This window comes from Hyperolius riggenbachi, chromosome 4 (assembly GCF_040937935.1).
Source record: "Hyperolius riggenbachi isolate aHypRig1 chromosome 4, aHypRig1.pri, whole genome shotgun sequence".
Classification (NCBI taxonomy): Eukaryota; Metazoa; Chordata; class Amphibia; order Anura; family Hyperoliidae; genus Hyperolius; species Hyperolius riggenbachi.
The window spans coordinates 159,332,917-159,349,253 of NC_090649.1; the positions used below are offsets into that span (position 1 = coordinate 159,332,917).

The window sequence follows — 16,337 nt, forward strand, 5'->3', positions numbered from 1 at the left end:
ATGATTGAGCATGACTCCAATCAGGAACCATGTTCATTTATAAAAATGAAAGTAAAAAGCAACATTAAAAAATGATCAAACACTTCCTGGTAACTCAGGGTAGTGTATAGTGCCATCTTGTGGTAAAAATAAAAATCAATTAAAATAAAACTTACTATAGGTATTAACCCCTTGTAACCCATTCCCCATCCCCAACTCCAGACAGAAACACTGTAACAATAGTTACCTTACAGACTCATATTTTTAACATGTATTTCATGAGGGTATATTACTGTCATTTTAGCAAATAAGGGCTTGTAATTAATGATAGGTTACATTAAACACAAAACAGAAAAAATACACCTTTATTTCCAAATGTTATACTGTCACTGTACATTGTACTAGGATTTAAATGTGATAGCCAGGGCAAATAAGCAATTAAAGTATGTGGGTTTTATCTACAGTAGCATTGTTTATTTTGAAACTATAGTGAATGAAATTGGAGAAATAGTGTATTTTTTCATTTTCTTTCCTTGTTTTTCTCTATAAAATGCATAGAAAATAATGCAATTACTAATGACAAGTATCACCCACAAAAAGTCTAATTAGTGGTGAGAAAAAATAATATATACGGTAGATCTTTTAGGTGTGGTAAACAGTGATAAAGTTATGGCCAAATGAAGAGGAGGAGCACTGACAGGTGAAAATTGCTTTTGGTGGTAAGGGTAAAATAACCTGTAGGGTGAAGTGGTTAAAGGAGTCCTAATAAAACAATGTTTTTTTACAGCTTAATGATATCCTTAGTCCTTTCTTGACAGCCGTCTGATCTTCTTGTTTGGCTGGAAAATAACCATACAGCCCTTTGGCACAAATATGCATAATAGAAGACCGTAACAGGAACATAGGATTGCAAACATCTGTACCGCATCTAAATATTTTCCTGGAGAGCTCAGATATGTAGGGATGAAGGTAATCCAGACAGCAGAGACAATCACCATACTGAAGGTTATGAATTTAGCCTCATTATAATGATAGGGCAAGTTCCGAGCACAAAAAGCCAGCGTGAAACATACACATACAAGGAGTCCAATATAGCCCAGCGTTAGAGAAAAGGCCACAAGAGAACCTACATCACACTGTAAAATAATGCTAGGACTGTCAAAGGTTGTCTTCTGTCTGGGCTGTGGAGGAGACAGTGCAGTCCATGCAGCACACACAGCAATCTGAACGGAAGTGCACAGAATAATGAAAATCTTTTGCTTTATAGGTCTAAATAGGAGATCTGTTTTCCTATCATTATGCTGAACGTTAAATGCCACAATTACAACAATGGTTTTACCCAGAATGCAGGAAATGCAGAAGGCAAACGTAATGCCAAATCCAGTATATCTCAGCAGGCAGGACGTCATTGACGGCTGCCCTAAATAAGCGATGGAGGACAGAAAACACAGGACAATGGAGAACAGAGTGTAAAAGCTGAGGTGGGAATTGTTGGCGCGCACAATGGGATTATATCTGTGGCGTACAAAGATGAGAATGATGCTTAGTGTTACAGAGATGCCAAGCAGAGTGCCCACAAATAATACCATTCCTAATGGCTCTTTGAAGGAAATATACTCCAGCAGCTTCGGGACACAGTAATCCCTCTGTGCGTTTGACCAGTATTCTAATGGACATGTGAGACATTCCAGCGAATCTGTATGCAATAAATAGTACAGGCTCAGGTTACATAGAGACTTACAGCTGGCAGGGTTGGCAGGTCACTTGATAAAGGCATGACACAATGTCCCAGATTTGTTGGCAGGTAACTCGATAAAGACATAACAAAATAAAGACGTGACACAATGTCCCTGAAACCTGGCCTGGACTTCATAAAGATTGTCTGCTGCTACATGACAAGAGTCCATACCCATCAAGACAGGGAATCATCTTAATTTAAACTTACAATCACACAGTAAGTTTTCTTATAAAATCACTGCACACACACACTTAGCACACTTAGGGCCATATTCTATTGCTGAACTCGCCAGCGCTAAGCACTGGCGAGTTCTTAACTTAGGCGATAGGGGCATCGCCTAATCTAATTAAACTTTAGACCCCCCCAGGCGGAAAATAACTCGCTTGGGCGATATATTCGCCCAGCGAGTTCTCACCACGGAATCCAATTACCCTTATCCAATTACCACTGCTACGCCGATGACACACAGCTATACCTGTCCTTCAAACCTGGTGGAACAGACCCTACCCCAAAAATAAACTCTTGCTTAGCTGAGCTTCAGGCATGGATGAATGATAACTGGTTAAAACTGAATGCTGACAAAACTGAGGTCCTGTTTGTCCAAAGCCAGTGCTCGCCATCAAAACAGCTCTATCCTAAAGCAACACCAATCAGGATTGGGAATTCAGACATAAACAGCTCCAACCTTGTGCGCAGCCTTGGCGTACTAATCGATGGGGAATTGAGTTTCAGAAACCAAATTTCATCTGTAGTTAAATCTTCCTTCTTTCATCTGAAGAACATTGCAAAGATTAAACATCTGATTCCCCCAGAGGATCTTCAAACCCTAGTCCACGCCTTCATCACATCACGGCTGGACTACTGCAATGCCCTTTATGCTGGCCTCCCCAAAAAAGACCTGCGTCGCCTGCAATTAGTGCAGAATGCTGCTGCCAGATTGCTAACAAACCAGCCTCGCCACTGTCACATTACACCGATCCTTCGCTCACTGCACTGGCTACCAGTAGAATGGAGAATACTCTTCAAGATTGGACTGCTGACATTCAAATCCCTGCACAATCTGGGCCCTGGATACATGAAGGACTTGCTGAAGCTGCACCACACCTCTCACAACCTCAGATCAGCAAGTTCTATAAACTTGGTCACTCCCAGAGTGCACCTCAAAAAATCTGGAGACAGAGCCTTCTGTCATGCTGCCCCTACTCTTTGGAACTTCCTACCACACCCAGTAAAGACAGCACCATCCCTGGAGCTATTCAAATCCAGACTGAAAAGCCACCTGTTTAGCCTGGCATTTCCAGATTTATAAAATTCTTCCCCTGTACCACGATGGTCGGAGCCATGCTTATGCGCTTTGAGTCCCACGGGAGAAAAGCGCTTTACAAATGTTATTTGTTGTTGTTGTTGTTGTTGTTATCATGTCTCGTTAGCTTAGACCTGCAAAAAGCAGGTCTAAACTAGCTAACGCACGTCGTCGCCCCAGCATCTGGGGGTCTCCTTTAATAAGGAGACCCCCAGAGCTCCCTGTCGGGTCGCCGCACAGTTTAGAAGCCCCCGCGCAGCTCTGCAAAGGCTCCCCTGTCATACGTACCGCTGCCGATCCCCCGACGCCTCTCGCCGCAAAATCCATCACGTAATTACAGTGTATTTAACACTGTAATTACTGTCCGTGTCTGCATAGAAGAAGCCCGGGCAAAGCATCTTTGAATCTGCAGCCGGGCTCCCCATTGGTCCGCTGTCTGAGCCATTTTATTGGTTCAGACAGCAGACCAATGGGGAGCCCGGCTGCAGATTCAAAGATGCTTTGCCCGGGCTCCTTCTATGGGGACACGGACAGTAATTACAGTGATACACTGTAATTACGTGATGGATTTTGCGGCGAGAGGCGTCGGGTGATCGGCGGCGGTACGTATGACAGGGGAGCCTTTGCAGAGCTGCGCGGGGGCTTCTAAACTGTGCGGCGACCCGGCGGGGAGCTCTGGGGGTCTCCTTATTAAAGGAGACCCCCAGATGCTGCGGCGGAAGATGGCGGCGATGTTCAGCGGGTGAGTGCGCATGTGTGGGGAGTGAGGCCGTGGTGCTGATGGACAGCACCACAGCGTAAACCTCACTCCCCATCGCTTGGTAAAATGGAGCATCGCTCAGGCTTTCGCCTGAGTAATGCTCCCTAACGATCGGCCATCACGCGAAGGAAATGGGCAATAGGATTTGCCGGTAATCCTCGCGCGATGGCAAGGTGATAAGTAGCTCACATCTGCAAGCTACTTATCACCTTGAATAGGATATGGCCCTTAGGGCCATATGCAATTCACTTTTTCTCCTGAGTTTTCTCCTAGGTGATATTTTCAAACTTGTCGATAAAATGCAAAATAATTTTGGTAGTACTTTTTGGTACTTTTTTTAGTTGAAAAGTGCTGGAATGTTATTTTAAATAGAAGGTGAAAAATTATCTCCTAGGTGAAACCTCAGGTGATGAAGTGAATTGCATATGGCCCTTAGGATAAAAAGGGGTGAAGGGAGAGAGGTTTTCTGGGAGATAGGTGGAGGATAGGATCTGTGAAGTATTGGTGGTAGAGAGAGAGACCGAGGCAAGACTGAGGCATATATGCAATTAACTTTTCTCCTGAGTTTTCTCCTGGGAGATACTTTTTCATCTTCTCATTAAAATATTTTTTCAGCATTTTCCAATTAAAAAAGTACCAAAAAGTAGTTGAAAAGCATCATCCAAACTATTTTGTGTATTTTCCTGCTTAATGGGGGTTTAAAAGGAAGCAGGAGATTTGGGCGCATGAGACAAGTGGACAAAAAGGGCGCCCCATTCACTCCCATTATAAATATCGTTTAATGGGCGGTGAACAAGGAAAAAAGGGCGACGGCGACGGCAAAGTGGTAGCTGCAGGACCAGCGACGCAGATCTGCGTCGCCGGCTGCAGGCTAATTAATCAGGAAGCAGCCACTCGCGCGATCGGCTGCTTCCTGTCAATTCACGGCGGGGGGCTCCGTGAATAGCCTGCGGGCCGCCGATCGTGGCTAAATGTAAACACAAGCGGAAATAATCCGCTTTGTTTACATTTGTACAACGCTGCTAACAGTAGCAGCGTTGTACCAGATCAGCGATCCCCGGCCAATCAGCGGCCGGGGATCGCTGTCACATGACAGGCAGGAGCCTGTTAGAGGCTACACAGGACAGATCCGTTCCTGTGCAGCCTCCGATCTCCGGGGAAGGGAGGGAGGAGAGGGAGAGGGGGAATCCTGCGGCGGAGGGGGCTTTGAGGTGCCCCCCCCCGCCAGCCACACACAGGCAGGAGCGATCAGACCCCCCCAGCACATCATCCCCCTAGTGGGGAAAAAAGGGGGGCGATCTGGTCGCTCTGCCTGGTGTTTGATCTGTGCTGGGGGCTAGTACAGATCAGCGAAAACAGCGCTGGTCCTTAAGGGGGGGTAAAGGCTGGGTCATCAAGTGGTTCATTAAAACATTATTTAACATTTTAACCCTTACTGTTTGTAAAACATTATTATTCACAAAATAAAGCGATCAGTACCTAACGTAAATTGTAATATATTTTTTACAATCACTATTTGTAAAACATTTCTGAAACATTATTATCCACCCAAAAAAATGATTTACATTTTTTTATTTAAATTTTTTATTTATTAATGTTTGTAAAACATTATTATCCATAGGGGGTCTTAGGTTTAGGCACCACCAGGGGGGGGGTCTTAGGTTTAGGCACCACCAGGGGGGCCTTAGGTTTAGGCATCACCAGGGGGGTCTTAGGTTTAGGCACCACCAGGGGGTCTAGGGGTTAGGGATAGGTACAGGGAGGGCTTTGGGGTGGTTCGTTTTAGGCGCCACCAGGGGGGTCTTAGGTTTAGGCACCACCAGGGGGGCCTTAGGTTTAGGCACCACCAGGGGGGGGGTCTTAGGTTTAGGCACCACCAGGGGGGTCTTAGGTTTAGGCACCACTATGGGGGTCTTAGGTTTAGGCACCACCAGGGGGTTCTTAGGTTTAGGCACCACCAGGGGGGTCTTAGGTTTAGGCACCACCAGGGGGGTCTTAGGTTTAGGCACCACCAGGGGGTTCTTAGGTTTAGGCACCACCAGGGGGGCCTTAGGTTTAGGCACCACCAGGGGGGTCTTAGGTTTAGGCACCACCTAGGGGTTAGGGATAGGTACAGGGAGGGTTCTGTGTGAGAGTAGGGTTAGGTATAGTTTTAGTACAATTTACTAATCAACAGTTATTATGAATGTACTTATATTAATATCATTGTTATAAACAATATTTTCACATTTTATTCTAATAATAAACGATAAATCAAGATTATTCATAACAATATATAATTATAATGTTTAAACAAATATTACTGTTTTTTTAACAAACGTAATTATAAGTTTCAGTTTAGAAACAGGGAAGATTAACGTTTTAAGAATTGCCGATTTCATACACATTATTTAATGATTTATAAATAGTTAAAACATTATTTGTAAACGAAATTCTACACAATATTTTTATAACAATAATACTGCTTATCGTTTACACCACGCGCCCTTTTTTCCCGATGCCCTTTTTTGATGTACGCGTTTAAAAGGGCATTTTATTTACAAGTTTTGTAAATATCACCTAGGAGAAAACATACACTGTAGGTAGAGGGAAGCCTCTGAGTAGTCCAGAGGCTTCCCTTATCCTCCTTAACCCCACCACTGCCGCCCACAGACACTCTAAACACAAGAGCTTGTTGGATATTTTATCATGGCCGCATTCCTCGCCATGTACAAAGGTGGTCTTGCTGCTCCAGCGTACTGCCACCTCCACACAGTAAGCCAAAGCTGCTCATTCACAAGCGGCTCACAGTGCTACTGTCCAGGCTCTGCCGTACTAGCGCAGGAGAAGAACAGACATGCTCCTGCAAGAAGGGGAGCATGGCCGTGAAATAAAAGAGGATCCTGACCAGCGTCAGGGACGATCAAGAGGCTTACCTCTTTTTGGATCTAACATTGGGGTTTTTTTTGCCACCTCGGATTAGCTTTAACATATTCAAACAAATCCTTATAACTAATCTCTTTGAAACTGGCTACACATCTCCTCTGTTGTAACCTTGCATTACTGCATGGCAATGTCGGGGGTTTCTTCCATACACAGGCTAGATTCTTGCCCGAGGTGGTCTTAATCAGCTACCTCAGCTTTGTTAAATTTAGTATGTGTACGTTGCTTTAGAGTGTGGAATGATATTCATTCTCTTCCTGTTTCATAATTTGTGCTTTTTATGTTTAGCTTGTAATTTTCACCCCTTTTCATCTGGCCACTGGAGGGCCTACATGTAAAAAGGGTGCAGGATATAGCTGATAGTGGAATATTGCTAAAATTGCCGGTATTCCACTACTTAATTATGATAGTAAAATATCAGTAATCTTTACCAAATTTTTACTATGACCAAACCTAACTCTACTCTCACACAGAATCCTCCCTCTACTGAAGCCTAACCTCTGGTGGTACCTGTGACGGATGAACCGTGTAGAAACACAATCAATCAGTTTTCTGATTGTGATTCACGGTACAATCCAGATTGCACATCTAGGAACGGCACAGAGGAAAGGCCTGGGTGTGCCAATTCATGTGGCTGCCAGCTGTTATTCTGGGAGGACAATGTTTTTCTTTAATTACCTAAACAAAAGGATGTTATTGTATTGGGCACCTCACAGCTAGGTGTGAACATCAGACATTTGGTAATACTCTGCAGCCAGCAAGCTTCAGCTCAGCATGGGGACAGACTTTTTGGAACCACTCTATCCAGATTTAACAAAACTGTATTGTATGATATTTTACCGTACTTATGATCTATATGGAAAGTATATCATTTGATTGCGAAGGTCCTGTTGAGTATACTCATATTCAATTTATGAAGCTGACATAACCAGCAACCGGGTTATTAAACTTCTCGGGAAAGGAGTATCCCACACTATTTATGTCTAGTATTAATGTAATCCGTATTATATGGGGATTTTTAATTTGCTATTATTATTTGTGTGCGATGAACACCGTCTGAGATACGGTAATGTCACATATTTTGGTCTTAAAGGAAACCGGAGGTGATAGTGATATGGAGACTGCGCAGGGGCTGGCTCTGAATTCTGCCCTGAGAGCAGGTCTGGATAAAAGAACCACAGCAATCTCAGCAAGGAGTTTTCCATTTTTTAACACCATATATGGATTGAAACTGGGAAGAGAACCCACGGCTAGGTTCTCGGAATTCTGAAATAAAGGAACTTTGAATTTCTTGGATTTTCCACATAAAGGACATATTTCTTCCGAAACTTTAAGTATTCATTCTCTTTGTTTTTTCCTTTTATTTTACCTGGGCTACTGTCTCCATAATTGTTACTTTTAATCATTTTATGTTTGCATTCATTATTTATATTGCATTTCCAATAAAAGACTTAATGTCATTTTCCTCAGCTATATACCTGCTCTAAGCACCACAGAAACAATCTTAGCATTTCTAAAGTATTTCCCTACCTGAACTATTGTATTGTTTAGTCAGACCAGAGTTTCACTTTAACAATTTTCATTTGCAGGGTTAGAATAGTCAGCGCAGGTTCTCTGTACTTCTTACTTAAGTACGGTATCTTTTGAAATAGCAAAAAATCATACAATACAGTTATGTTACATATAGATACCGCCAAGTCTGCCCTTATGCTGAGCTGAAGCTTGCTGGTTGAAGAGTATTACCAAATGTCTGATGTTCACACCCAGCTGTGAGGTGCCTGATGCAAGAACATCTTTTTTATTCAGGTGATTAAAGAAAAACATAGTCCTCCCAGAATAACAGCTGGCAGCCACATGAATAGGCAGACCCAGGCTTTTGCTCTGTGCTATTCCTAGATGTGCAATCTGGATTGTACCGTGAATCACAATCAGAAAACCAATTGATTGCATTTGGTGCCTAAACTTAACCCCTCCGATGTGCCTAACCTTAACCCCTAAGGACCCCCCACACACACATACACACTCCTAACACTACAGCTTCATGCCTCCTAACCCCCGATATTTTGCTACCATAGGTGGCAATATAAAAAGCCGTGGTTAGTGGCTATAAATAGTGGCTATAAGTGGCTATAATTGGAAACAGTGGCTATAAGCCTCTGGCACCTCCCGGCGCCCTAATTACTGTTTATAGCTGCTAATCCCGCCTTTTAACATTGCTTATTATGGCGGCACAATTATTAACAGGTTGCCTCAGGCGCCCTTTTTACCTGCTTTGACTGGGCGCCTTGTACAACCCCTTCAGTAATCACCTTTCACATTTGTGAAAAAAAAGTCAAAGTGGTTTTCGTGAACCGATGAGTCTAGAGATAATACAAGTTTTCTTAATTTCATGCCTCACCAACTTTTGCAGAAAGTTGGAAGGGGGAATATTTATATTTTTAACCTAAGATCTTTTTAATTGAAACAAAAATGTTAATTCAGCAGATGTCATCAGATGCTATTGTTGCTTTCTCAATTTAATATGAAACTGAAAAGAATGCTTTAATAATGAGATATTGGAATTCAGCACAGGATATTGTGAATGGCATGATAAGAAAAAAAGGATTCATTTGTTACATTTTCCTGCCTCCTAAATACACGCCATTCGCTGATTGTGTCGGAACTCCGCCACCTGTTTTGTGGCAGTTATTAGGAAATCTGACTCTAGAGAACCACGCGGCTACGGCACAATATTAAACTCAGCCAAGCACGCGAGATCCGAAGGCAAATTAGTTTCAATTGGATATTGACTTAAATGAGTTTAAGCAAAAACGCAGAATAAACATAAAAAATAATTTACATGTAAAATGAAGCAAAATAACCGTAAATGAATTTCTGGTAAACGCTGGATTTTTTTGCTCCTCTGTTAATAAATCAGAAATGAAGATTAATGGCAGAAGTGTAAAAAAATGATAAACACTGTATGCTAGATGTTAAAGTGGACCCAAACTAAAAATACAAGATTTCAGAAATAAAATCTATTTTCTAAATTATAACAATAAATAGCAGCCTTTTTTCAGCTGCATGATGACAACTATAAAATATTTTACATTTATTGAAGGAACCCCTCCCCTTCCTTTCATATTGCCGGCAAATAATCCGGCAAACTGGTGGAGTAGATGGTGTCCAGCAAAGGAGGAATTGCTAATGGCTGCCACCTGTTTAACCCTAATTATGCAAAGAGGAGGGTGAAAAGCATGCACTGCAATACTCATAGGCTTGAAGGAGTGTTTATTTATATTTGTATGTGTCAGAGTGGTGCAACTAAATATTTTGAATTAAAAAATTTTTTGATTTGGGTCCGCTTTAAAGCAAATAGACTATTACCTGGCTCCCCGTCATTTTTAATTATGGATTCTAACACAATAGTCTAATGCAGGCATGGGCAAACTCGACCCTCCAGCTGTTACTGAACTACAAGTCCCACAATGCATTTGCCTTTATGAGTCATGACTGTGGCTGTCAGACTCCTGCAATGCATTGTGGGACTTGTAGTTCCTTAACATCTAGAGGGCCAAGTTTTCCCATGCCTGGTCTAATGAATGCAGCAGGGCTTTTTTGCATTACATGATAGTATAACAATAAATGTTGAGTGAAAATATTTTCAAAAGCACAAATGCAAAAAAACCCCTACTTTTAAAAAACAATGGCTTTTTTCACAATCCATCTTTCTTTTCTTTTGATTCAGCCATAGCTTTCAGATGTAGGAGGTGCGGCACCAGCATTCATTTAGGCCTAGTTCACAGTAGGTCCGGAAACTTATCCGTGGTTCCGTTTTTCAGCCCGGGTCAAAACCGGAGCCACGGATAGCAATGTTAAAAATTTCAGCCGTCTTCACCCAAAAAAAGCATATCCGTCTGCGTTTGCAGGGACCAGTTTTCAAAATCTGTACGGACAGTCCAGATTTGCTGCATTTTCACGGACCCCGGATACATGGATGGGTTGTGAAAATGAATGGGAAAACGGATCCCCCTCTGATCCGTTTCTGTGTCACAGCCTATGCGTGAGAGGGGGCCGCCATGCTAGAGGGGGAAGCAGCCAGGACGGGGGTAGCAGCGGGGAGGGGGTCCCCTGTCCCCGCTCCCCCTCCAGCTAGTTTCACATTAAAAATCATTTTAAAACAATATAATGCAGCAGGTGACGAGCAGGGAACTTACTTCCTTGCATCCCACCGCTGCCGTGTCACTTCTTGTAATCCCGTCCAATGAACATCAGAGGATGGCATTACAGGAAGTGACACGGCAGCGGTGGGATGCAAGGAAGTAAGTTCCCCGCTCGCCGCCTGCTACATTATATTGATTTTACATGACTTTTAAATTATTGAAACTAGCTGGAGGGGGAGCGAGTAAGGGGGGACCCAGGTGAGGGGTGACATCAGTGCTGCTTACATAGCCTTTCCACATGATCTTATGAGGCAGTGAGGGGAAGTTGGGCAGGACTTATATCGCTTGGGGGAAGGAGGGATGTAGGCCTTTTGTTTCAGTAAGTTCTATACCAGAGTTCATATAAGCAGAGCTGATGCCAGCAGCACAACATTAATTATGATGGGGGAGGACCTCACAGACCATAAGTACCTTCTCCTCTACCTGGGGCTACCATCATTCATGGTCACTACAGTTGCTCTGTGATAACTATTTGCTAAATTCACCTGTTTGATTACTGATTTTTCCTTCTTCGCAGACAACACAGTCAAAGCAACAGGGAAACTTTCCTTGCTGTATGGCTTTCCTGCTCCCATAGGGGCAGCTGGCACTGCACACAGAGACTGGTATCTGTAATTGAGAGAAAATGTATTGCTTATTCCAGTTATATTGTATATTTAATTCTATAGTCACATCTCCTGAAGTGCCGACACATTGTTCATGCTCTTGAAGTGAGTGGGGAGATGGTCTACGGCAGAGAAGGCTCTCCGAGTGGTAAGTGTAATCCACATGTAATTACACATGTATGCAACTGAGACTTGAGCTGTGATTATGCGTTTGCAAACAGCCACATATCAGGTCCTTTCCTCTGACTGGCGGGCAAGTGCACTGAGATTATCTTTGAAGCATCCCCTTGTAAACATGGTAAGTGTAGTGCAGTTTTGCTATCTAATTCACAAAAACAATGTCCTGGGACTATAAAGTGCGCTGAAAAAGAGCACAGTTCACATGCAGAAGGGATATATTCTCAATAAACAAGACGTACTTAAAACACTACATATTGCAAAAGTTTCATGACAGCTCCCCCTTCCTCCTAAAGTTTTTCCATGCAAAAGTTTTATAAAAGGTCACTCTTCTCAATTCATGCTAATCCTATAATCAAAGGGACTGCATAGTAAGAATGTTCCATACCTGCACAGTACATACTTTGAAGTGTAGTTGCAGTATAAAGCTAAAGTGTACCTGAGACAAGTTAAATAGAAGAACTTATACTTACCTGGGGCTTCCTCAAGCCCCATGAACTTGGTGGTCTCCCTCGACGTTCTCTCAGACGGCTCTGTTTGCTTGAGTTTTCTCCATTAGAAAGGCTTCAGTCACGCCAGATGGCTTGCAGTGCACATGTGTGGCCTGGCCGCGCATGCGCCCCCGTCACCTGGAGGGCAACAGGCGTGCATGTAGAACCAAGCCGCGCGTGCGCAGTGCATCCTGGCTGGCGCAACTGAAGCCTTCCTAACTGAGAAGATTGAAAAGAAATGGAGCCGCCTGGGAGGACGGCAAGAGAGACTACCGAGTACATTGGATAGAGGAAACCCCAGGGAAATATAAATTCTTCTATTTCATTTTAAGTCTTTAAATCTCAAGTTTCCTTTAAAGGGAACCTGTACTGAGTAAAATTATTTAAAATAAGCACATGAGGTAACTTCAAATGAACATTACATAGTTACCTTGCCCTCTGTTCCTCTCAGAAGCTCACAATTTTCTTCTAACAATAAACCCTTCCAGATCTGACAACATTTTGTCAGAACTGAAATATATCAGTTGCTGTCAGTTATATATCAGTTGCTGTCAGTTTCAGCTGAGAGGAAAACTGATGTGTCCATGCTTCCCTAAGGCTCAACTGGGCGATGTTACAGTTTAACAGTGTGCTGACTAGAAAGCTCTTATGGTGTAATGGCCATTTTCAAAATGGAGGACGGAGAATTCCATTGATCACAGTGGACAAATAGGACGCAGGAGAGGAGGAAGAGATTGAGGAGTAGACTGCACAGGAGGTAAGTATGACATGTTTATGTTTATGCTGACTTTTAATTTTCAGTTCAGGTTTTCTTTAAGGTTCAACATTACAGTAAAGGTAATAGCATCTTGTAGAGGAATTACAGCAGTATTTTATACATAAGTATAGGGGAAAAGTATTTTTGCTTGAATTTAGTGGGTGTCCGTCTTCTGCACTCCGGTAACATATAGGCTGGATTCACAGTGATCAGTTGCATAACGCACACATTATGAGTGTGAACTGCAATGGAGACTGGACATAGACTTTAATACAAAGCCTGCCTGCAGCGAGTTAGAATAACGCAATCAGTTACAATGCAGTGCCATGAACAGGCATTGTATGGGCCGTGAGTTAAAGAGGAACTGCAGTGAAAATAACATAATGGAAAAAAAGCGCTTAATTTTTACAATAATTATGTATAAATGATTTAGTCAGTGTTTGCCCATTGTAAAATCTCTCCTCTCCCTGATTTACATTCTGAAATGTATCATATGGCGACATCTTTACTGCTGGCAGGTGATGTCTGTGGAATGAGATGTTGCTTTTTTGGCAGTTGGAAACAGCTGTTATTACACATAATGCAACAAGGCTCCCATAGTGTGATGTCAGTACTTAGATGCTGACATCACACTGTGGGAGTAGTTCCACCACAATATCAGCCGTACAGAGCCCCCTGATGATCCTTTTGAGAATAGGTTAAGATTTCTCTTGGGAAAGGGGGTATCAGCTACTGATTGGGATGAAGTTCAATCCTTGGTTACAGTTCCTTTTTTAACATGCAGAATTATTCTGCAACGCAACCCATATACCATGAACTAGACCATATATATTTTTATTGTGCAATTCATGTGGCCGTGTTAAGCCTAGAGTAGAACTCTAGGCAAATGCTACATACTTCTATGTCAGCTGTTTCACCTACTTATTTCTACCAGCCAGCCTTTGACACATAGCATCACTACATGTCCATGACAGGACAGTGACATCTCTATTTTCTATCTCCGCTTTCCAGCTTCCTGAGCTAGCTGTCCGCTAATTGGAATATGAACCAACCACTAATCAGGAAAAGAGATCAAAAGAACATGCCGGTGTTGAGCAGAGGTCTGGTTTCATAGGGGTTCTGACAACTGATATGGGCTGGACCTAAGTGAAGCCATATGGCATGTGTCATTGCTGCATTTATTTTGCCAGGCTTTTGTGGTGATACAGTCATTTAAAGGGAATCTGAAGTGAAAATAAACATATGATATGATTTGTATGTATAGTACATCTATGAAATAAAACATTAGCAACAGAGATATGAGTCTAATACTGTTTTCAGTACACTAGAAGAGTTCAAAAAGAAAAAAAAACTCCAGTTGTTATCTATGCAAAAGATCTTCACTGAACGCTCTGTGAAATCATTTAGAATGCTGAGTGTAGTGTGTAAATTGCAAATATTAGAGAATGACGCAATGTTATAAAAAACAAAACAAAAAAAAACCATATAACTGAAAATAAAAATAGGAGACTATTTTCTTTGCTACTACTGTTTTATTAAGTATCCGTACTACACAATCAATTCATTATATCTTATACAAAATATTTTTTTTGCTTCAGTGTCACTTTAACTGGTTGCCGACCGCGTCACGCTGACGGGTGTGGCTGCGGCGGAAGCCCCAGGACCGCCTAACGCCGGCGTAAAGTCCTGGAGCTTCGTTTTGCAGGACATTGCGCACACGCTGAGCGTGCATCTCCTGTTGGTAGGTGGAGCAGAGCTGTTAGACGGCGAAACAGCCGTCTAATTACCTTGTACAGTGATGCGGTCTGCAGCAGCGCTGCCGCTGTACTGGGGACAGCCGTGTGACACGGCTGTACCCCTGGGACACTAGAGAGTGATCGGCTCTCATACGCAGAAGCCTATGACAGCCGATCGGCATGATTGGCTGGCTGCGGGAAGGGAGGGAGAGAGGGAAACAAAACAAAAAAAGAAATAAATAGTTATATTTATTAAAAAAATAAATAAGAAAATATAAAAAAAAAAAAGGAGCGCGATCAGACCCCACCAACAGAGAGCTCTGTTGGTGGGGAGAAAAGGGAGGGGGGGGGGGAGAATCACTTGTGTGCTGTGTTGTGCGGCCCTGCAGCTTGGCCTTAAAGCTGCAGTGGCCTATTTGACAAAAAATGGCCTGGTCTTTAGTGGGGTTTAACACTGCGGTCCTCAAGAGCTTAAATGGTTTTAGAATCAATGGCCTAGAACAAGACTCCGTTGACTGTATGATTGTTCCATGCAAAGCTGCTGTTCCTCTATAGTCCTCTTACTTCAGTTTCCATTCTTTTTTTTTTTACTTAATCAATTTTTATGATGCCAGATTATTTTCTACTTATTTGAATCTGTTTTTTTAGTGCTTTAATGATGTATTGGCCACTGTCTATTATTATAATCAAATATGAATTATAGTATGTGGGATTATTATGGATATACTATGTTCTTATGCAATCTTTAAACCTAATGAAACAATATCTAAGTGTCCATTCATCACACCATGGAAAGCTAAGAGGAGAATACTAGAAAGTGTGTATTTAGTTCACTTACATCTATTTACCTCATTGTGTCCTCCTTGCCACACTATAGCATGCTCGTTCACTCTTAAATGGTTGTTTCCACTGAAATCCCCCACAATATGAAGGTATAACAAGCCATCATCTTTCTTCTGCCAGTTCACAAGGTCATAAGATGGGTAAGGATCACCATTATGGTCAAAGCTTATTTCATCACCAGTGCTCATAGTAAAATTCACATGTCTCAGATACTTTAATAGCTTAGTGTAAAAAAAAAGTAAAAATGAATTAATAATATTATTAGTATACTACCACTGACCTACTGTATTATGCAGTCCTACAGAAAACATGTTAAGGGCTGGTGTTTGTTTAACTCATGTGAATATGAATTTCCATGAAATAAACACATCCCATTCAGAGCCGAGACAAGGTCCTCCAGCACCCAAGGCTGAGATGCCAAAATGCGCTCCCCCATCCCTCCCACCTCATTCGTCACACACTGATTGCTATTAGACTAAAGGTGGCCACTAATGATAGAATCTTTTTCATCCAATCTTACCAAATCTATGTAGTAGAAGGGTAAACTGAGTAAATATATTGAATGGATAATTTAGGCAGTTACCTTATATTACATAGAAATGGTAAGAATGGATGGAAAAGATTGTATTGTTAGTGGCCAGCTTAAGGAGGCATCCCAAGGCCCCCCCCCCAGAGGCACCTCAGCCCCCCTCCCCCAACACCTTAATCACTAGTTATCTGGCTTGCAGTCACTGCCATGTATGCCGTCTCTTATTTATCTCTGCTTCAGACACAATAGGGGAATGATAGCTGAGTGAGTTGTGCACCCCCTCCTACATTGCGCC

General features: G+C 42.4%; 1 protein-coding gene across 1 annotated transcript in view; it reads right to left on the reverse strand.

The window, feature by feature from the left end:
* Window positions 1–779: 779 nt before the first annotated feature.
* Window positions 780–16,337, reverse strand: part of LOC137504722 (extracellular calcium-sensing receptor-like) — a 43,478-nt gene continuing 27,920 nt past the window's right edge. The window contains exons 5-7 of the mRNA XM_068233307.1: window positions 15,519–15,734; window positions 11,390–11,513; window positions 780–1,675 (exon numbers count right to left, since the gene is read on the reverse strand). Coding sequence (XP_068089408.1) covers window positions 780–1,675; window positions 11,390–11,513; window positions 15,519–15,734 — 1,236 coding nt within the window. The remainder of the gene's footprint in view (window positions 1,676–11,389; window positions 11,514–15,518; window positions 15,735–16,337) is intronic.